The 22,464-nt window shown below is 45.3% G+C and overlaps 1 protein-coding gene across 1 annotated transcript in view; it reads right to left on the bottom strand.

The window, feature by feature from the left end:
• angpt1 (angiopoietin 1) overlaps positions 1-22,464 on the bottom strand; it is a gene marked incomplete at both ends in the record, with an annotated part of 63,697 nt that overhangs the window by 22,766 nt on the left and 18,467 nt on the right. Inside the window, 4 exons of the mRNA XM_080525090.1 lie at positions 1,660-1,787; positions 6,979-7,211; positions 11,687-11,808; positions 12,516-12,671. Of these exons, the coding sequence (XP_080381216.1) occupies positions 1,660-1,787; positions 6,979-7,211; positions 11,687-11,808; positions 12,516-12,671 (639 nt within the window). The remainder of the gene's footprint in view (positions 1-1,659; positions 1,788-6,978; positions 7,212-11,686; positions 11,809-12,515; positions 12,672-22,464) is intronic.

Raw genomic sequence — 22,464 nt, 5'->3', positions numbered from 1 at the left:
CAAGCCATGTATCACTAACCCAGTAGCCACGAAGCAAGACAGTGAATCCAATTCACAAATATTCAAGTATTTAGTGATCCTAAAAACTGTCGGTTGTTATATAGAGTGGGCTCCTCAACACTTAAGGGCTCTGCACACAGCGTGCGATTTCTGTTGCGCGTCAACATTCCATTTTGAAGTTTGAATGGAAGTCTATGAGAACATCGCATTTCAACACACACGGCCCCGATTTTAATTGCACGGCGAAAATTCGATTCCATTCATTTTGAATGGGACAAAGCACAAATTTGACAGTGCGACAAAACTCGCACGCCGTGTGCTTTGTCCCATTCAAAATGAATGGAATCGAATTTTCGCTGTGCGATTAAAATAGGGGCCGTGTGTGTTGAAATGCGATGTTCTCATAGACTTCCATTCAAACTTCAAAATGGAATGTTGACGCGCAACAGAAATCGCACGCTGTGTGCAGAGCCCTTTAAACTGTTGTAATATGAACAAAAACAGAAAACATTTTTATTCATATTTTTTAAAAAGAAGCTTTTTGGTCATGCGCGACTTGCGTGAACCTTTTTCACCAGACTGTGTCACAAATGTAGACATTATTTATGAATGTAGAATACCATCATCCTTAATCACAGCTGCCCTTGCCTTGGTTCCAGAAAACTCACTCTCATGAATCAACAGGGGGAATGTGAAGTATTTGAGAGTCCTCCTCAAACATAATCAATGTCTCCTTATCCCTCACCGACTCCCAAGAGGTGTGTCCTTCAGATCAAAGCAGAGGTCCGGTGGACACATAACAATGTGACACCTGGGTGTCACGTGGCCCTTCACCCTAGCCCTCTGTGTAAGCTGATAACAGGACTGGGGGTATCTGTGGAGTTTCTCTCTCTGTTTAAGGTCTCTCACCTCAAACCAGCCAGACCCAGCTGAACACACAACGCCTAGCTTGGGTATATTGAAGGAAGCACTCACTGGATTGAATCATTTCCCCGAAAGCAGAGACAGGAATCACATCCCTCCACCCCTCTACCAACCTTTCCTCTCTAACCTTCTGCCATCTGTCTGAAGTCTGTTAGTACCCTGTTTCCATCCACGCGCCCCCCCCCCTTAACCCCTTCCCCCCCAACCTCCATCCTCTAAACCCTTGTCCCTGCCGGGCTGCCAAATGTATTTTGAGCTCTTGATTATTCCCTGCACCAGCCAGTACAATATCTACATAGCATAGCTAGCATTCACTGGCTGCTCACCAGTGGATAAATGTCTTTGGCTTTCTTGGACAGAATTAAAAACTCGTTCAACGAAAATATACTAAACTCTATAAAACACGTGTCAAATAGCAGCTTGTAGTGACAACATTGTGGATAATGTTCACATACATAGCAACCTTCCCAGTAAACAAAGAGTCCAAAAGACGTCCTCAGGGAAGCCGGAATGTGGGTTCAGATGACGTCTTTCTAGGACGTCCAGATGACGTCTTTAGTACGTCTTAAGACGATTCTGTAGTCCATGAGACGTCCTAAAGACGTCACCTGGACGTCCTAGAAAGACGTCATCTGGACATCCTAGGAAGACGTCATCTGAACCCACATTCCGGCTACCCTGAGGACGTGTGTTGGACTCTTTGTTTACTGGGTCGTACAGCTCCGGCTGCCTTACCTTCTTGGTCTCCAGGGTGTTGATGTGAATAGTGTAGACCCCGTTCTTGTGGAAGCCAGCTCGGTAGAGGTCAGCACAGTCTCGGAAGCTTTTCTCTTCGTCCACGTGCTTTGTGCTGTTTGGGACCACTGAGGAAACATGGGTGACATACAGTCTCGTCTCATGTGGACAATTGAATTTCTCATTGCGTCTCCAACTGAAGACAGGTGCTCATGAAATACAAAGACCATAGAATGTATAGTACTAGCAAAAACACAGCGGCGGCGGAATGTTCACATAGAGAGTGAGATTTCTTAATAGCCAGGCAAAATCTAAAAATCCAGTCAAAGGTAGATTACAATATTCATTTAGTAAAAAAAAACGAGGCCTAAACTGAGCTTAGAAGTCTCACTGTGGGTATCCTCATACTTCATGATAAAATCAGAGGGAGCCTGGCTTATTAGCAGGTAGAAAGCACAAGTAGACGATCTCCTGCTCAGCGCGTATAGACATCTGACTTTGACAGGCCTTTTCAAAGAGGCAGCTGTGTCTATTTCCATCTGTAGATAATTATGGCGCCAATATGTTTAAACCAAGCATGGGGTTAAGGACAAAATACTACTAAGATATACATTTCAAGTTCCTGTTATAACAAGTGGTTTATCTTTACCCTCTTAGCCCTTGTTATATCGAAAAACATTGAAAACAAGGCAACATCTCAGTTTTCTACACCATTCTTTTTACTGTTTGGAGATTGATTTCACAAAGGTGATGTCACCGAAAAGCAAAACGTGTCAGCGAGCTTTAGACTCTGTTTTGACCCTCCTGAACTGAAAGCTCCATGGTGGACAGTCTTCTTGTTATATATATATATATTATTTTGGCCATTTTGACAAAGTATTGAGTGTCAGTGACAGGAACTCCCACCGTGACAGATTGACAGAGAGGGACCTTGCGCTGTGGGGTCTAACCCAACAAGAGGCAGCTCTGTCAGGCTACAATTTACCTCACGCTGGGGGGCGGTCGGACACTTACAGATAGGCAAGAGAGATCAGTGTCAAAGGGGAATGTTTGGACTCGGTCGTGACAGTGAGTACAATTTAATTTACGATTTTGCAGTTGATTTTTTTGGGGGGGGGTTTATTTAAAAGTAAGTAAGTAACGTTTATTTATATAGCACAAGTTTACAATGACAAACAGCCGCCCCAAAGTGCTTAACAGATAAAAAAGATAAAGAGAAAACCAAGATAAAAGAGATAAAATACAGATTAAAAAACAGATAAAGATAAGATAAAATACACACTACACACAATACACACTAAAAGCAGCAAGGTGCAGTACAAATAAAAGTGCAAAGAGTGCAGTGTCTGGAAGGCAGGCTCACCTCAGGTCAAAGGCCAGGGAGAAGAGATGTGTTTTGACTAGGGGACAATGGCTCTTTGACTCTTACATCAGCAGTCCCTGGGCAGGTAAATCCACAGGGGAAATACGGCCTCAGATGTTATAAACAATTTAAATCAGAGAGATGACTGTCGGCACAGATACTAGTTGACACTATAAGAGCAGCACCCGTGGACAGCTTAGAGTCTGGCTCTGAAAGTATAAATAATTTTATAATAATGTTCCGATATTTATTTACAGACAAATATTTTGTGGTTCAGTGGGGACTCGTATTCTGCAGGGGGTTCATGTGAAAAGCACAGCGGGGCTGGGGTGTTTGCATAAATCACTACCCTTGCCAAATGAGCCCAAATGGACCCAAAGAGACCCAGAGACACAGAGCTCAAGAGACTCTCATGGACCTTACTGGATCTGAGTAGACAGAAACAGACCCAAGAGACTCCTCGGAGATCCCTGGGGATTCTGATAGCCCCTCACAGAACTGTTGACCCGTATGGCTCCATTGACCCAAATGATCACACTTGGACAGTTTTATACAACAAAAACTGACATACAACAAATCTAATTCAATCTGAAAGGATGATGACAGTTCTCAGAGTTAACTGGGAGATTGCATTCCAGAGAAACCCTTGGCATGACACACACACACACGCACGCACGCACACACACACACACACACACACACACACACACACACACACACACACACACACACACACACACACACACACACACACACACACTATCTTTGAAGCATCAGGTGTCACCTCATGATGAATGAGAATGTTTAAAATATGAGCACAGTTAAATCGTGAAATGCTTGTAGTTGTCTGAAGACGTACTCTACTGTTGGTGCAGAACACACTCTAAATGCTATTTTGAGGCACTGCATAAGTCTGTAAGCTAAATGTAGGGAATTAAAATAAATATCCTAGTCCCTCCAGATCTGGGTATCCCGGTTGTAAAAAATGATTTATGCCATTTATTAAGAAGGATAATAGAAAACTGTAAAGGAAAGTCATATTTAGCAGCCAGAGGTTTTTAAGAGCGTTCCAAAGCTGAGGTCAATTACCACTAACCACGGTCCTTGGCTCATTGCACTCTAATAAGGTTTAGGTAATAATTACGACATAAACATGTTTTAGTACAGCATTGGAAAAGACAATGAAAAATGAAAGAAACGGAAAAGTCTTTCAACAAACATAAAGTCTCAGTCCAGTTGGTTTAATTCCTATATTTGATCATTACTGAGCATCTAATAAATCAATGTACTGTATATGTTTGGGGTTTTTTAAGTTATTTTTTCTGAGTGGGGCAGTCCCACTCATATTTTTCCTTTTATTGATAGAGACAGTAGAGATTTTGACAGGAAGGATGGGTGAGAGAGAGAGGAGCGATGACATGCAGGATATGTCTGCGGCCGGAATCGAACCGTGAACCCTGCGGTTACGTGGTCGACGTTTAACCCGTTACGCCACCTAAACGCCCCAAGTATATGTTTGTTTTGAAGAAAAATCGTTAACAAATATGTCTTATTATTTATTTTCCTGAACCTCTATTTCCCTCGAAAATACACCGTCTGCTTCTGTGGGCGTGTTTACATCAGTCATGCATATTAATGTTCCTCAGCACTGATTGGCTGACAGAGTGGTCACTGCCTCAGCCCTTCACGAGAACCAAAACAAATCCACATGACATCGAAACTAAAACCCACATCTGTTTGGTAAACATACTAAAGTCTTCCCTGATAAAACAACATAACCGTAGCTTTTAGCTTTAAACACCGGTGGGAATGGGAGAACTGTGACAGTGACATCAGTGACATCTCCCCTAGGGCACATTATGGTTGACTTATTCAGACAAGGGCGAATAGGGTGACCCTTGCACTTGGTTGGCCCTTATTACCAACATGGGGGAGGAGGAAGAGTCCAACCACAGTGCAGGGGTGTGGCCATGTTGAAATTCACTCGCCTCTTCTTAAAGCAGATACTATGGTAATGGACTGCACTTATATAGCTATGCCTTTATCCAAAGCGCTTTACAACGGCCTCTCATTCACCCATTCACACACACATTCACACACCAATGGCGGCAAGCTACCATGCAAGGCGCCGGCCCGCACACTAGGAGCAACTTTGGGGTTCAGTGTCTTGCCCAAGGACACTTCGACATGTGGCCAGCCGGGGCTCGAACCGCCGATCTGCCAACCTTGCTATCATTAGACGGAGGCTCTACCTCCTGCGCCACAGCCGCCCCATACTAGCCCATACCGCCCAGATACTAATCAAGTCTGGTGGCTGGACCCCATCAACCCTGGCGCTGAAAGGGAGACAACTGTATCACAGGCTATAAGGATTAGTGTGAACTAATGAAACGTGGCAGTCGACCATGTCAATGTTTTGGCAGTTGGTCAGTTAGTGACATCAATCGCATTTGGATCTCAATATGTTAGGGAGTGGTGGATATGAACCAATCAGAGAGGAACTTAAAAAACACTCAAACGATCTGATTATAAAGCAATTTTACTTTAGGAGCGACTGTATCGAAAAAACGCTCTGGAAGAGGCCATCTGTGACCTTTTCGCATTTGGAATATTAAAGCTAGAATTAGAAGCACGATTAATACAAAGCATGTGTTAATCGTGTCCATCTGCGGGGCCTGTTTCGCCTGGAATATTAAAGATAGAAATAGGAAAAAGCATTTGTTAATAGTGTCCTACATGCAGCACTCGAGTTAAGGTGGGGATGAGGGGGGATGGTCACTGATGCTGTGGGGATGCTAAAATTGTCCCCATATGATAAAATCCACCACCCCCCCTGACTTTCTTTTACAACTTGAGTACTGCCTACATGTATCCACTCATGTCTCAATATTCACTGATGCCTCCCTTTTGTTTCCTGCTGGACTGGTTAAGAGCTGCAGGAAGCGGTGTGGGGTCTTGGGGAGTCACCGCAGGAAGTAGTGAACATGAACAGGGAGTTTCTCTGCCACTCCACCAACCCCAGCATGGTCATTCATGTGAGAACCCCTGTGACCAACGAGACTGAGGGCAGACAGACGATCAAGAGGGTTTCGGATTTTTGCCGTAGAGATGGGGGTAGTGAGTTCATGGTGTTCTTCTAAAACAGGGTTGTGTTGCTGCTGGGGTCAAGTGGAGGGCCAAAAGGGAAATCCCTGGTCCATAATTATCGCAGTAGGAAGACACGAGGGAGGAAAACAGTCTATTACTCATACCGTGGCTGTCTGACATTTCACTAGCCACAGCCGACATGTTGAGGTTTGAAGCCATGTGTAAATACACTGCACCACACTGAGTAACGAGTGTGACAGCTTCAGAGGAAAATTAGGGATTTGACATTGCTATGTCTCTCAGTATGGGGGAAGAGACAGTGAATCCAATTTACAAATTATGAGTATTTAGTGATCCTAAAACTGCTGTTTGATATATCAAGTGGTGCTCTTCAACACTTCAACTTTCGTAATATGCACAAAAAAAAGAAGTTTTTTGCTCATTTGTGACAGCGGCTGGTGAAAGTCGGCAACCAATCAAAATGTTTGGACTTTTATTTCGAAACACGGAAATACATTTCAACGTTGTTGAAAAAATCACAACACGCGCTCGCTAGTCAAGCCAAAATATTGCAACACAATGGATTTGGTGATCAGTAATCCCCATTGCTACCTCGTTAACTATAACACTACTTGTTACCCCTTTCACCAGCAGCTGTCACATTCGTGCGATTTGAGGATTGCCGACATGCGGCATGCTTTTTACCAGACCCTGTCACATATGTGTATTCCTTACTTTCGACAGATGACGTCTTTCTAGGACGTCGTCCTAAAGACGTCATCTGGACGTCCTTGAAAGACGTCATCTGAGCCCACATTCCGGCTTTCCTGAGGACGTCTTTTGGACTCTTTGTTTACTGGGTACTGTACCTCCATCTTTGGAGCAGAGGTTGAGGAGGTTGTGGACGGTGTCCATCATGTCCTGCTGCTGCCGCTGCAGAGCGCTGCTGTTGCCCGTGGCCAGGCTCAGCTGGGTCTCCAGCTCTCCGATCACGCCGCTCTGCTTCCCCACCAGGGCCTGCAGGCTGCCCTTCTCCTCCCTCAACGTCTCCAGCTCCTCCACGTGACGAGACTCCATCTCCTGCATCTTCTGCTCAAGGATACTAGAGGAAGACAGAACAGAGGAAATGATAATGCTTCATTTTAGAATCCTCTCAGGTTATATAACATTACACATTACAATTGTTGGTAGTATGGTAGTCGGTGGGGGAAGTTCAACACATCAACAACTGTTTTTAATTCAACATATTTCCATTGCAACTATTCACATTTAGACATTTAGATCAGACATTGGTATTAACTACAGAAATTGTAACATTCCAATCCATAAAAAAAGCAATGTGCAATAAAGTGGAGTGACACAGGAAAAAGGTATTGAACACAGTAAGAAAAAAGCACTGAACCAGTTTATACCACTAATGAGTTATCCTACCTGTGCTAATTAGAATCAGCTGGGTTAGTGCGTGTTGGTGGGTAAGTACTTCCACTCTTTGAAATAGGGGTTCCCACCTCTGAATGCAAGTAAAGTTTCCTGCAAGAAACAGCTCATGGTGGTTAGAGGCAAAGAGCTCTCCCAAGACCTTCGCAACAAGATTGTTGAGCAGCATAGTAATGGTACTGGTTACCGACAGATTTCTCAGCTTCTAAATATTCCCATAAGCATCATTGGGGCCATTATCTGCAAGGAATATCACTCGACCATCAACTGGCCACGCATAGCAGCTCCTCGCAAGGTTCTGACTGGGCAGTGGACCACTGGAGCAGAACTCCATAAAGACCTGGAAGCAGCGGGTACAGTTGGCAAAAAGAAAACAATAGGCAGTTTTCACCTTCGGCCAAGTGAGGACGTGCTCTGAAGCCTCTCCACTGAACTTTCTTATATATTTTTGTAAATATAGCAACTGAATCTTGAAAAATCTGAAACAGATGGTTGCTGTAAGCAACTACCAACTAATTCTTAATGCTGGAGCATTAAGAGAGTCACGGGGGAAGAATCAAGTCAAGAAAATAGAAGAAAACAATAGGGTCCATTACTGAAGAAAAGCCATGTTGAAGCTCGTTTGAAGTTTGCTACAGAACATTTGGAGAATTGTAGATTAATCTGTAGATTACTGGAAGAATGTAGTCTGGTCAGATGACACAAAAATCGAACTTTTTGTCAATAATACGACGTGCCATGTTTGGAGGAGAAATGGCTCTGCATATGATTGTAAAAATACCGTACCTACAGGAAAGTTCAGAGGTGGAAGCATCATGGTATTATCAAAATGATGACCAAATTATCGAAGAGAATATGAATGGAGCCATGTACCAGGAAATTCTTGAGAAGAATCTATTGCCATCCACCAGGATGATGTCGATGAGCAGGACAACGATCCAAAACATACTGCCAAGGAGACTCTCAATCGGTTCAAGAGGAAGAAAATAAAGATGTTGGACTGGCCAATTGCCAGACTTCCAATATTAATCCAATAGGACATTTGTGGAAGGAACTGATGATCAAGATTCACCAGCGGATTGAAAGATTTAAAGACTGTCTGTGTTGAAGAATGGCCTAGAATCCCTCCTGATCACTGGGAGAGATTAGTTGTTTTGTACAGGAAGCGTCTTGAAGCTGTCATTGGAAACAAAGGCTTCTCCACAAAGTATGAAATACATTTCAGTTAGTGTGCTCAATACTTCTTTCCTGTGTCATTCCCCTTTATATCCATGCAATGTTTTATGGATTGGAGTGTTACAATGTCTTTAGCTGTGTAGCTTTACTGAGTTGATACCAATGTCTTGTCTAAATTTCATGTGAATAGCTGCGATGGAAATAATCCAAAAGATTGTTGGATGTGTTCAATACTTATTTCCCCCACTGTAATACATTTTTTTTTGGGGGGGGGGGGTTGGGGGGTGGCAGTCTTATGTACTGTAGTTAGCAATCTTATATGGTGCCTTCCATAAGTATTAGAAAGAGGAAGCATTTTGTCATTTTTTGTAGCTCTATAGCTTAGCTCTTCTCAGCTTTAATTCAATGTTTATTTTCAGATTGGGAACATATTTTAAACATCTTGGAAAAAATAATTCCAAAGTGTTTGGTCGACAATCCTTTGCATGCAGTAACTGGCTGAAGTGTGTGACTCATTGACCGCCCCAGACAAGTATCTCTGGTGATGCTCTGCCAGGCCTGTACTGCGGCCATCTTCAGGGTTTTTTTCTCCTAAAAATCTTACCATCAACAAATGAAATGATGTTTAATTTAATTTATATCTGAAGATTGACTTGGCCAGTCAAGAACACACCTGATCAACCAGAAACACGTCAAGCCAATTTTCCAATATTTTTTGGCGCCCTGAAATTGGAGTACTACCGGTATGTATAAAAAGGGTTGACATTTCTAAATCAGAAAAATAAAACATTGAATTAAAGCTGGGAATGTTTGTTTTAAAATCCAAAACTGTTGTAGTAAAGTGCTAAAAGAATACAACATGCTTCTACTTTCCAATACTTATTACTACTAATCCAATACCCTAGTCGTCTATCTGTACAGTATAGTATAGTATAGTGGATAGTGTACATAGCCTTTATTTATGTAAACCAGCTCCTTCCCTTCTGTGATTTTTTTAAACGTTTTTTTTTTTTTCCTAACACCAGGGGAGCCACCCCTCCTAAATTTCGTTGTTTGGTACCTGTACTGTAGCAATGACAATAAAGTCCATTCATTCATTCATTCATTATGGAGGACACTGTATATAATTAAAGACCTAAGATTTAAGTGAGACGTTATGAACTGTCAAAACAGAACTCTTAAAAAAAAAAACTAAAATAAAATAAAAAAAAGACAAGAGCAGCACCACCCATAACTTCACTTATGCACTAACAAGGTTTGAGAGTAAACAGCTTGGACACCTGCTAGTGTTACAGCTATGTTGGCCTAATACACTTCCAACAACATGCACTCTCCACTCAGCAGGTTGGGAAGGATTCAAAGCTTCTCTTAAACCAAATGAAGGGAGTCTAATTAATACACTTCATAGAGGTCATGCTGTCTGCAGAAGAATAATGGTATGTTTGATTTTGGGCTCAAACTAACTGGCTGCCTGTGAGTAACAACTGGGCTACATTAGAATTAATTAATCATTTCTTCCATTACGTAGTTTTTTTAAATTTTTTACTTTCTGTCTCTATACAGTTCCAGTGGTGTTGTGAAGAGGTAACCTTTTGACAACTGCCCACCTGGCCTGTCTTGATCTCCAAGCCTACTTGATTTAAGCCCGCCCCAGATAGGTTACACACAGGCGCCAGGCGCTGTGGCCTAGTTGGTCTCCTAACACTCCTGTCTAGTAAACAGGACATCCTTATTTCAAATCTCAGCAGTGCCTTTTCTGGGTAGCTTAGAGGTTAGAGAGGACTGCTAGAAATGGGAAGGTCGCTGGTTCGATCCCCGCCTCAGGAGGAAGTTGGATGTGCCCTTGAGCAAGGCACTTAACCCCTAATTGTCTCCAGAGGTGCCGACTAGAAAAAAATACAGAATTCCAACAATTGACAAGTTGATTGCATGGCAAATAACACATCCTTCTTCTTCTTCTTCTTCTTCTCTTCTATAGAATGTAAAAGGATTTGTATTTTTGTTGCAAATTGCTATAGGCCTATAAAAGAAATTGCTTTGAAAGTAATCAATAGATCCAATGATTGTGATATACGTTTTGACGCATACATAGATTGAGTAAAAGACAAACAAAAACAAGACTGTGAAATTAAGAGTTAATCAAAAGTTAATTGATCATTGATCATTATACGAAAATAGAGTGTGTGCATGTGATATGATAATAATAATAATGTTTTAAAGAAGGTAGAAGGTCATGTTCCCCCTGCTTGTATATTGTTCTGCTGTCTCTTTTGGTTAAGCAATTAAGAAAGTGAAAGTTGATTCTCATACCTTAGTCAAATATGTTGCTGTAGCTATGCCAATACAGTATGTGGTATGAGAAGTTAATTCAAACGTTTATGTTTATGTCAGTGTGCTCAGTTGCTATGAGTTGCACACACAAAATAAACATTGTATCAAATCATATACTTTAAAGATTAACGTGAGCCCAAACTGTATCCAATGGTCTTGATTTGTGTATGTCTGAAAGATTAGACTGACACTGAATGAATTCACTACATTCATAATTACTATACGCTTTGGAAATTACTCACGTCTAGGAAATCCATCTCTATAAACCTTGAAGGCAGCTCACATTTATAGCTACTCTAGAAAGTTACAGTTGTTTTTCCAGAAGTCTGTTTTGGAAGTACAATAGGAGTTAAAGAAAAAGTCTGTAAAGATGTTAGTGCATGCCCAGTCATATCTTTTAAACAAATGATCAGAGGTAATCCCATTGGACCAACAACAAATACAACTTTTAAAAGCCATTCTAAAGCCACACTTGAGAACTTATATTGAAACATCATTCAATTAGAACAGCTCATGAAAACACGACTTCAAGCGTTTCATACTGTTTTACAACTGGGAATAGGGTGTCGTACTGCACATTGTATTAGTACAATTGAATGCCAGTATGTGTGTGTAAGTGGCCTATTAGTTTACCCATTCTTGTCGTGCAGCTTGCTGATCTCGTTGGTCTGAACCAGCAGCAGCTTCTCCAGCTTGTTGGTGGACAGTGAGTTCTCAAGCAGCTGGATCTCCAGCCTGGAGGTTTGATTCAAAACCTGGAACAGGACAGAAATAGTTAAGTGATATCTGGTGTTACAGAGGTGAAAATAGATGTGAATCATCAGCTCCTCCTCAGGAAAGGTAATTAAGTATAAGCTATGAATAAAGAGACTGTTCTACTGACACATGGTAATACTCAGGTAGTCATGAGGGGACGTTTTCTTTTTAGCACATCAGTAAAAAATAAAACCCACAAGTGCTACTTTTGTAGTGTGAAGCTACCCCAGATACGACTGCACATCAAGACGTGTTGAAGCACAAACATATGTGACGGCAGCCGGTGAAAGGGGGAACAAGTTGGCAACCAATCCAAATGTTCTGACATTTATTCAGAAAAATGTAAATGAATTTTTTCAACGATGTTGAAAATCAATGATACACTCGCTAGTCGAGCCAAAATATTGCAATGCAATGGATTCGGTGAGTAATCCCCAATACTACTTAGTTAACTGTAACACTCTTTACATTGCTAGCAGGCTCACAAAACGTTGCATTGCAATATTTTGGCTTGACTAGCGACTGTGTCATTGATTTTCAACAACATTGACATTTATTTTCATTGTTCTGAATAAAAGTCTGAACATTTGGTCGGTTGCCGACTTGTTCCCCCTTTCATCAGCTGCTGTCCCATATGCACATGACATAAAAGAGAGTATTTGTTGTGGTGATGGTGGAGGGAGGGAGGGAGGGAGGGGGAATATACCTGCGTCTCTACGTCCATTAGCTTGCGTGTCTGCTCAGCTGTCTGGGAGAGGAGGTTGGTGCCCATTTCCAACATGGCGGCTGTGTGGTTGTGGATGGCGCTCTGCTGCAGTTGGGCCACCTCTGTCGTCATGCTCTCCTTTATGTAGTTCTCAATCTGCCCAAAACACAACAACAACAGATATGACAAGAGGTTTGAAGGAAACACATACATTGTAGTGCCGGAGGAAAAAGGAAAGACGTAGGCAACGTAATGATAACTGTTTAATCAAAACAACAACTTGTACTCTCAGTACAGGACCAGAAAATGGTTACCAAAACTCGTGTATCTAAACAGGAAGGTGCAACGTTAATAATCCTCCCCTCTGCCCCTAGTGCCAGAACTGGTTCCCTCCCACTACACAACCAACAGTAAGAGGAGAACATGAACCCATAATGTAGTCACTACACCAGCCCCCCCAGTGTTCACCTCAATATTGGAAATCCTCACGGCGAGGAGGGCGTATGGCCCGGCCCCTACGATCGTAGGTAAAGTCAGGAGGTGCGGGAGGAGGTGTGACATCGCCCATCACGTCCTCCTGCAGGGAAGGACGGGGGGCAGCGACGACCGGGGGCTCGCGAGCTGCGGGGGGTTGTCGGGGTCGGAGGGGGGAATGGCCAGGGCGCGGCAGGGGAGGTAGGACTGGAGGCCGGCCTCTGCGCGGTGGCAGGGCCAAGTCCAGGGGCAGTTCAAGGTCCAAGTGGGCCGGTTTGAGGCGATCAACGGACACACACTCAGGCCTACCCCCCATGTCAACCATGAAGTTCTTGGCTCCGGCCTCGATGACACGGAAAGGCCCGTCATAAGGAGGACGTAGTGGAGTCCTGTGGCCATCATGACGAATGAAAACGAACCTCGCTGCGTGCAGCTCCGGGGGCACCCTCGAAGTAGGGACACCATGCTGCGTAGTCGGGACCGGGACGAAGGCCCTGGCGCTGTCCAGCAGGGAGGCGCGCTGAGCGGCGGCGGACCAGGGCTCCGTTGACTTGGGAATGAAGTCACCGGGGACCCGCAGCGGCTGTCCAAACACCAGCTCAGCGGACGACGACTGGAGGTCCTCCTTAGGCGCTGTCCTGAGCCCCAGCATGACCCACGGCAGCTTGTCAAGCCAGTCGCTGTCCGCGAGGCTGGCTCGAAGGGCGGCCTTCATGGATCGATGGAAACGCTCACAGAGCCCGTTCGCCTGCGGGTGATAGGCGGTTGTGCGGTGGAGCTTGACCCCCAGATTCTCCGCCACCGCTGCCCACAGCTCTGAAGTAAACTGTGAGCCACGGTCAGAGGAGAGATCAGCAGGGGTGCCGTAGCGGGAGACCCACACCGCGATGAACGCCCGGGCCAGGTCGGGGGCTGTCGTTGAGGAGAGCGGAACTGCCTCCGGCCAGCGAGTCGTCCTGTCCACCATGGTAAAGAGATAGGTGTATCCGTGCGAGGGGGGCAGCGGCCCTACCAGGTCCACGTTTACATGATCGAACCTCCGCTCAGGCACAGAGAACTGCTCCAGGGGGGCCTTGACGTGTCGATGCACCTTGGCGCGCTGGCAGGCGATGCACGTGTCAACCCAGGCCCTCACATCCCTCTTGAGCCCATGCCAGACGAATTTCTCTGACACCAGCCGTGAGGACGGTTTCCTACCAGGGTGAGACAAGCCGTGTATCGCCTCGAAGGCGGGGCGCCTCCAGTTGGCGGGGACCACCGGTCGTGGCTGACCCATGGAGACGTCGCACAGGAGCGTGGCCCCAGCGTCACCGAAAACCACCTCTTCTAGGCGCAGACCTGTGTCCGACAACTTGAGAGCCTGGACGGCGGGGTCGGCGGCCTGGTCTGCAGCCATGCGCGCGTAGTCCAAACCCAGTTGGACCGCACCAACCACCGCCCTGGAGAGACAATCCGCGACCTGGTTGGACTTCCCAGCAACGTGCTGGATGTCTGTGGTGAACTCGGATATGTAGGCGAGCTGGCGCTGTTGGCGGTCGGACCACGGCTCCGCCACCTTGGACATGGCGTGCGTGAGTGGCTTGTGGTCCACGTAGGCCGTAAACTCGCGGCCCTCCAGTAAAAAACGGAAGTGTCTGACAGCAAGCCACAGCCCGAGGAGCTCCCTGTCGAATGTGCTGTACCTTTGCTCTCTGGGAGACAGCTGGCGGCTGAAGAATGCAAGAGGCTGCCAGGCGTCCCCAACCCACTGTTCGTACACCGCTCCCACAGCAAAGTCAGAGGCGTCCGTGGTGAGAGCAGTGGGTGCCGAGGGCGAGGGGTGGGCCAACATGGCAGCGCGGGCCAGGGCCGCCTTGGTGTCCTGAAAGGCTTTGACACGCTCCGCCGTCCAGTCCACCGGCTGCATCAGAGTCTTGCCCTTCTGGGCATCGTACAGAGGCCGCAGGATGTGAGCGATGTGGTGGAGGAAGCGATAGTAGAAGGTTACCATCCCGATGAACCCCTTGAGCTCGCTGATTGTGCTGGGGCGCGGGAAAGCAGCGACAGCTTCTACCTTCGAGGGGAGGGGGGTCACCCCCTCTGCGGAGACCCGGTGCCCGAGAAAGTCGATGGCGTTCCGTCCGAACTCACACTTCGCCGGATTGACAATCAGCCCATGTTGGCTGAGCCGTGTGAAAAGGGCCCGGAGGTGGGACAGGTGCTCCTCCTCCGTGGTGCTTGCGACGAGGATGTCATCCAAGTAGACGAAGAGGAATGGTAGGTCCCGGAGCACCGAGTGCATGAGGCGTTGGAAGGTCTGCGCCGCGTTCTTCAGGCCGAACGGCATCCGCAGAAACTCGAAGAGCCCAAATGGCGTGATTACGGCCGTCTTAGGGACGTCCTCGGGGTGCACCGGCACCTGATGGTACCCCCGTACCAGGTCCACTTTGGAGAAGAAGCGTTTGCCTGCCAGGTTCGCTGAAAAGTCCTGGACATGTGGGACCGGGTAGCGGTCAGGCTTGGACGCGTCGTTGAGGCGGCGGTAGTCCCCACATGGGCGCCACCCGCCGTCTGACTTAGGGACGATGTGCAGGGGAGACGCCCAGGGGCTGCTCGAGCGCCGAACGATGCCCACCTGCTCCATATGCGCAAACTCCGCCCTGGCGATGGCCAGCTTCTCCGGGTTGAGGCGCCTGGCCCTGGCGTGGAGGGGAGGCCCCTCGGTCTCGATGTGGTGCTCCACTCCGTGTTTCACCGTGGGCGCGGAGAAGGTGGGCTTGGTAAGGTCGGGGAATTCGGCGAGCAGCCGAAGGTACTGGTCACTTTCGGCGAGCGTATTGGACCACCCGCTGTAGACCGCCTCCCCCTGCGTACAGGCGAATGAAGCGAAAGTCTGTGAGTTGACCAGGCGCCTGTTCCCCACGTCCACCAACAGGTTGTGGGCGCACAGAAAATCCGCACCAAGGAGGGGAAATGTGACAGCCGCTATGACAAAATCCCACGAAAAACATTGCCCTCCGAAGCACACGTCCACCGCCCTAGTGCCGTAAGAGCAGATAGGTGTGCCGTCCGCGCCTGCCAACTGCGGACCACGCTCCTCCTTCGCCATATCCGATCTCTCTGCCGGAATGATGCTCCACTGGGCACCTGTGTCACAAAGGAAACTGCGACCAGAGGCGGTGTCTTGTATGAAGAGCAGCCTGTTGGTGACGCCAGCGCTCAGGGCCACTACTGAGCGCCGGCCCCGCCGTTTCCCGTCGGTCCGAAGGTGCAGGGTGAGCGGCACCGTTTGGCCTTGGCGCCAAAAGTGGCGTGGTAGAAACAATGGCCCGCAGCGTTACCCTGCTGGCCAGAAGGTCTGGCGTCATCCTTCGCTCTCCTGCGACGGTCGGGTGGCGGGGCGGCCGCGGGAGCGAGCAGGTCGGGGGACCGTTGAGGCATGGCCAAGACGAACCGGTCCGCCTCCCTGGCCAGGGCGCGGGGCTCCATGATGGCGGTGTTGGCCAGCGCCATCCTAACTTGAGCTGGCAATGTGCGCATGAACAGCTCTGTGAAGAGGATCATGGGGTCTTCTGTACCGAGCAGGTTTAGCATCCTCTCCATGCTCGCAGAAGGCCTCTCGTCACCCAAGTCCGACATGGCAAATAGGCGACGCACCCTCTCCGCAGTGGACAGTTCAAATGTCTCTAGAAGCAGGGCCTTGAGGCGCTCATATTTGTTCGTCGTCGGGGGAGCAGACAAAAAACCTACCACTCGAGCCGCGGTGGAGCTGCCCAACATTGCCACAGCATGGTTGTACCGGTCGTCGTCGTCATCGATGTCACTTTTATTGAAATGTGCCTCTACAATAGCAAACCATGCAGCAGGCGTTGAGTCCCAGAATTCTGGTAGCTTGAGAGTGGGAGTGTGCGCACCACGCGTTACCCTGACAGGGGATGGTGATGGCTGCCGCTGGTTTGAACGTCTTCCTCGCCCGGACATTTTGCAGGATTGTAATGTTCGTCGCTGGTTTTCGTACACAATTACGTTAACAAAAATCCACGTCGGGTCACCAGTGTAGTGCCGGAGGAAAAAGGAAAGACGTAGGCAACGTAATGATAACTGTTTAATCAAAACAACAACTTGTACTCTCAGTACAGGACCAGAAAATGGTTACCAAAACTCGTGTATCTAAACAGGAAGGTGCAACGTTAATAATCCTCCCCTCTGCCCCTAGTGCCAGAACTGGTTCCCTCCCACTACACAACCAACAGTAAGAGGAGAACATGAACCCATAATGTAGTCACTACAACATGCAAATGGCAGAGTAGAGAATGCACAGACTCTACAAATCACACAGGCCACAAAATACAGATATGTGTCACGACTTGGTGAACAGGTCCGCATGTTGGGAATTGTGAAACCCGGCAATCGAGCAAAACAAGTCTTGTTGTGATTTTCTTTTTTCGAACATTTAAGCAATGAAGAGTCCACTCGATATCATAACCAACAGTTTTACATTTACTAAATACCTACACCTTGTTAGCAAACTTGGGTGTGGGGGTAGTATTCGTATTTGTGTTGGGGCGTAATCACTTCCCTTTTCGGCCACACCCCACACCCTCATAGCCATGTGCGTGTGTGTCTGTTTGTTGACAAGGGAGGACGCTGCCATCAATGACTGTATGGATCCACAGAGAACATTTCGTTGATCAACAAACTATTCACGGGACTGTGGTCTGTAAAGTGAGTTACATGCTACTAAGCTGTGTGTATGTTCACTAGGCTAACCAAACACGTTTGTATGTTTGTTGCCGACACACCAACATGCTATAGCCAAATGTGTTAGTTTGTTAACTACGTAGCGAGCTACATGCGTTACTTACTCACTGTGTGTAAGTGAGTGTTTACTAGGCTAGCCACACAGATGTTAACTTGTTAGCTAGCTAGCTTTGTTAGAAGCTTGTTTGTTTGTTTGTTTTTGTTAGCTGACTTAGTGGTTTTGTTTGTTGTGTACAAACGTACACAAGCTATGGTGGGTGTGTGTGTATGTGTGTGTGTGTGTGTGTGTGTGTGTATGTGTGTGTGTGTGTGTGTGTTTGTGTGTGTGTGTGTGTGTGTGTGTGTGTGTGTGTTTATTACGCTAGCCAAACAAGTGTTAGCTTGTTAGCTAGCTAGTTAGAGATATAATAGATTATAGATATAGATTATTCAACTTTGAGGCCGAATTTCTCGGTTTGTTAATTTAGGGGTATCGACATTCAAATGACTTCTTCAACTTGTTTTCAGATTTCAATGTATGACACATCATTTGAAAGCTTAAAATCTGGAAGAATCTGAAAAATGACGTTGCCCTACGTGGGGACCTTTTCATCCGACCCTGTCATATGTTTCATAGTTGTCATGGACACAAAGTTATATTTCATCACAGGAAACATGCAAGACATAAAACAATGACATAAAACTTTGCAAGACATAAAACAATGGCACATTCATTCATCCTCCTACTTCAGGTAAAATAATATGACGAAGACTTGATGGATACCACATATGGTCCAATACATTCTTTATAATATAATATCTTTGTAATATTCCCTGAAGTGAACATTTCAAAGGCTTTCTTGTTTGAATCACAATGCTCATAGATCAAATGAAATGATTCTGTCTTCTTTCCCCAAAAAATTATCCAAACACAAAACCTGTCCATTGCAGAACCATGTAGAAGAATGGGTTTCAGAATGTAGGTGGAACCACATGTCGGTCATTAGGTCAGGAAGGAAGAGACAGAGATGGCCAGATATTCACTGAAGTTATCTTGAAAGCACTCTTTCATCCTTATCTCTTAAAACCAAACAGATTGCAAGGCCAAATAAGGGTTGGAATAGATTATTCTCGCGAATTAAGAATCTTATACACGTGTACAGTCATGTTCCACCTGTTAAGTTTTATTATATGCAGTGATGTAGCTAATACAAATTCATGAACACACCTTTTTTAAAAAATAATGGTCAGGTTTGGTAAATGTGAAAGTGCCATCTGACACCTTTAATAGGGTTTTTTCAGAAATGCATCACTAAGTTACAAACATCATAGTGTCACATGTGCTAATGCTCTTACTCAGCAACTGTCCTAAACTCCTCAAAAAAAGTTTGGAAACGTTATTTCGGTCGATTATTCCTCCCCTTTAATAACACCAATTGGTATTGTTTTTTATATCGTTGGAAAACCTGATCAGTCACCTTTACAACGAGGTACAACTTGTAAGGATCATGCATTCGTGGAAGGAGCAACACAGCTAAACGTGTGGGTAGAGGCCCCCCAAAAATTGCCAAAATCCCCTGCAATATTCTTCTGTTGGTATTCACTTTCCAACAATATAAAATACAATGCCAATTGGTATTATTAAAGGGGAGGAATAATCGACCGAAATAGCATTTCCAAACTTTTTTGGAGGAGTTTATGTACATGTACTTCGTTGAACGAATCAAAGAGAACTCATGGTGAGGTTACTAGCTCCACTCTGTGAGGCGTTTGCTGTGAGGCACTTCAAGAAACCGTCGGTAACTCCTCGGTCTCTCACTCCCTTTTTTCCATCCCTCTGAAAGCGCAGATTGTTCCTATTATCACATTAAGACATGATGTCCGGCGATACCCTATGACAACATTGTTGAAGGAGCCTTACATGTGTATTCCACTGGGACGTGACTTGCACTATGACTGTCTGACTCACATGTAAGTTGAAAGGACCTCAGTCCTCATTAAGATAACAGGCACTGTGATAGGCAAGTCTTTCATGCTCATGCCAAGCCCTATACTGGATTTCAATAGAGGAATGATGGTTTTGAAATGCTGTACGCTGTCAAATTAGCTTGTTGGAATGAGTGTAACGTTATTCTCATGGCGCAGATAGGACACATTGTTGACCAGTCAATACATATGTGTATGTCAAATGGTCTGCAGAAACAAGGCACTGCAATTAATGCTTGGTAAAGCAAATCCCATTACAACAAAATGGCATTATGACCAACAACAGTGTTTCAAGTGAAAGTTAAAAACTCCACTACTACCTAGTTAGTGTAGAGTAGTGGGGATTACTCACCGAATCCATTGCATTGCAATGTTTTGGCTTGACTAGCGGGTGTGTCGTTGATTTTCAACAACGTTGAAATGTATTTAAACTTTTCCGAATAAAATTCGGAACGTTTTTGAGTGGTTGCCGACTTGTTCCTGCTTTCACCAGCTGCTGTCACATTTGTGTGGATTAAACTGTCTCTTAATCAGTAATACTGACTTTGTTTGAAAACAGTAATCATAGGTACTTTCGCTAGTCCCTCCTGAAGTTATGTTGTAGCGTGTACTTGGTACGTGTTATATCAGTTTGCTAATCTGCTAAAGCTAACCTGTGTTGTCTGACATGCCTTGTAGGTCACCTTGAGAGAGGAGATGGAAGTGAAGTGACACCCCAGTGACCTGCAGAAATGTAAGCTCTGCTGTGATCGCTTATGGCTCATCTCCCTGGAAACGTGTCTGACTCACGACTCCATCTGGCGAGGATCATAAACGGAAAGTATCAAGGAGAAACAAGATTACAAAAACACACCCCGTCATGTAAAATGTCACTTGGGAAGCAGTAAAACAGTCCAACGTGGGTGTCAAGTTTATTTGGCTGTTCTTAGAACACCTCGACGGTTGTGCTTTTATAGACAACGAACAAGCATTGGATTTAGAAAGCGAAGAAAGCCAAATATGTCTTTCATTGTCAGAGAGGAAGAGTGACATAAATATGAATGCATGATATAAAGATAAAGATATCTGATATACGATAAAGAGCTGACAAATCATTCTCATTGTCAGATAGATGTATCAAGGTAGATGTCTAAAGGACCATTGTGTTGGAGCATAACAGCTTTGGCTTTGCTCCCAGCTGGAGGTCCTGGCTTAGATCCACATGCAGCCCACCGGCCCGGGGTCACTGGGAACACATCCAGGTCACCCATAAATACGGTGTCAGATTTACCTGGGCCCTGAGTCATTGTTAGTGTCACCGAGGATAAAGGATTGTGTGAGTGATTTAAAGGGTTGTTTCATGATACAAAAGACAACGCTATGTATGTTATCTATGTGTGTGTGTGTTCCTCTATATGGTGCTTGTTTTATTTCGCTGTAAATTCAACACTTCATGCTCAGAAGACAAGTTTATCTAGACAATCTAGACAATATTTTTTGGGGGAGGTTTGGGGAGGTTTCATTTCTCAGGAGTCACACTGTCCATTCCAATGTAAACGAAATGCAAACATTTATCACTTTGAAAACAGGAAAGAAATTAAAATGTAATACCACTTCCCATGAACATGAAAATACACTATATCATGTATTAGTAAGTAAGTAAAGTAAGTAAAGCTTTATTTATATAGCGCCTTTCGTACATGAAAATGCAACTCAAAGCGCTTTAAGCCCCCTTTTTTATTTGGCTTTTAGGTGACAATGTGGATTTATACTTAGGAACATTCCAGAAGGTGCAATAACAACGAACTACAGACATCTTGCCCTTGTTTCACATAATCACGGCTAGCTAAGTGCGAGTCACATAAACAGAAGCTTATGTTTCCCAAACTGCTACTTGACTAAATGTTAAGGAGCTCTGTTCTGAAGGGCCGGGGGTACGCGCAGACTGCCTGTTACTTCGCTAACCACACTGCCTGACAGGCTGGCCCCCCTAACCACGGCGTCCAGGGCTCGTTCACATCATTAAATGAGCCGCAAACACCACTGTTGCTGCATATGCCGGCCAGTCCCTGATCATTTAGCAGGTTTACGAGCACTGGGGAAAGAGTTACAGTGGCTAGTAAATTATAAAACAATCTGTTTTACACTGTTCAGAAGGCACAACAAGAACATTCTAGAGTACTCAGACTATAGAAGTAGTTTTATTATTTAACAAGCTCAACTCTATTGTGTAAGAGGTTATGGTTATGCTGAAGTTAAGAACCTTTTTCTTCATATTTCTATAATTGTTTTATAATACAAAGGTAAATATGCCAACGTGTAAATTCTTGATATTGCAAGAGAGGCTGCCAAGCTGTCCCTTGGAGCAAAGGAAAGTGATACTCTCTAGAACCATTGGTTTCGTAACAGGTTACGAAAAAGGTTCCTATTTTCTTATTTCCATTTCTCATTTGAGGAGCTTAGAGAAGGAATGGACACGGTTAGACAGGCGTGAGCTTTTCTAAACAACACTGGTGGGAGCCACTAGCGCAGAGTTACCAGACATTGGGCCTGGACTGTATTAAACACTTACTGGTAGAGCAACGCAGGAGCCCGGCTTATCTCTGTCTCTGTGGGTGTCTGGGACGCTTCATACTCTGATACTACTGATCTAGGACCATTTGAGAACACTCTAATGGATACAGTGAGGGAGCTATTCCTGCACTTCACTGTAATAGTATAGGACATACTGAGAATAATGCCAGCACATTACGACTAACGCCGTCTTATCTTAACAAATGATAGTGAAGGG

Source organism: Nansenia antarctica (assembly GCF_963989245.1).
Source record: "Nansenia antarctica genome assembly, chromosome: 3".
NCBI classification, from domain to species: Eukaryota; Metazoa; Chordata; class Actinopteri; order Argentiniformes; family Microstomatidae; genus Nansenia; species Nansenia antarctica.
Note: the sequence above shows the minus strand (reverse complement) of the source record. Positions and strands in the feature narration are given on the sequence as shown.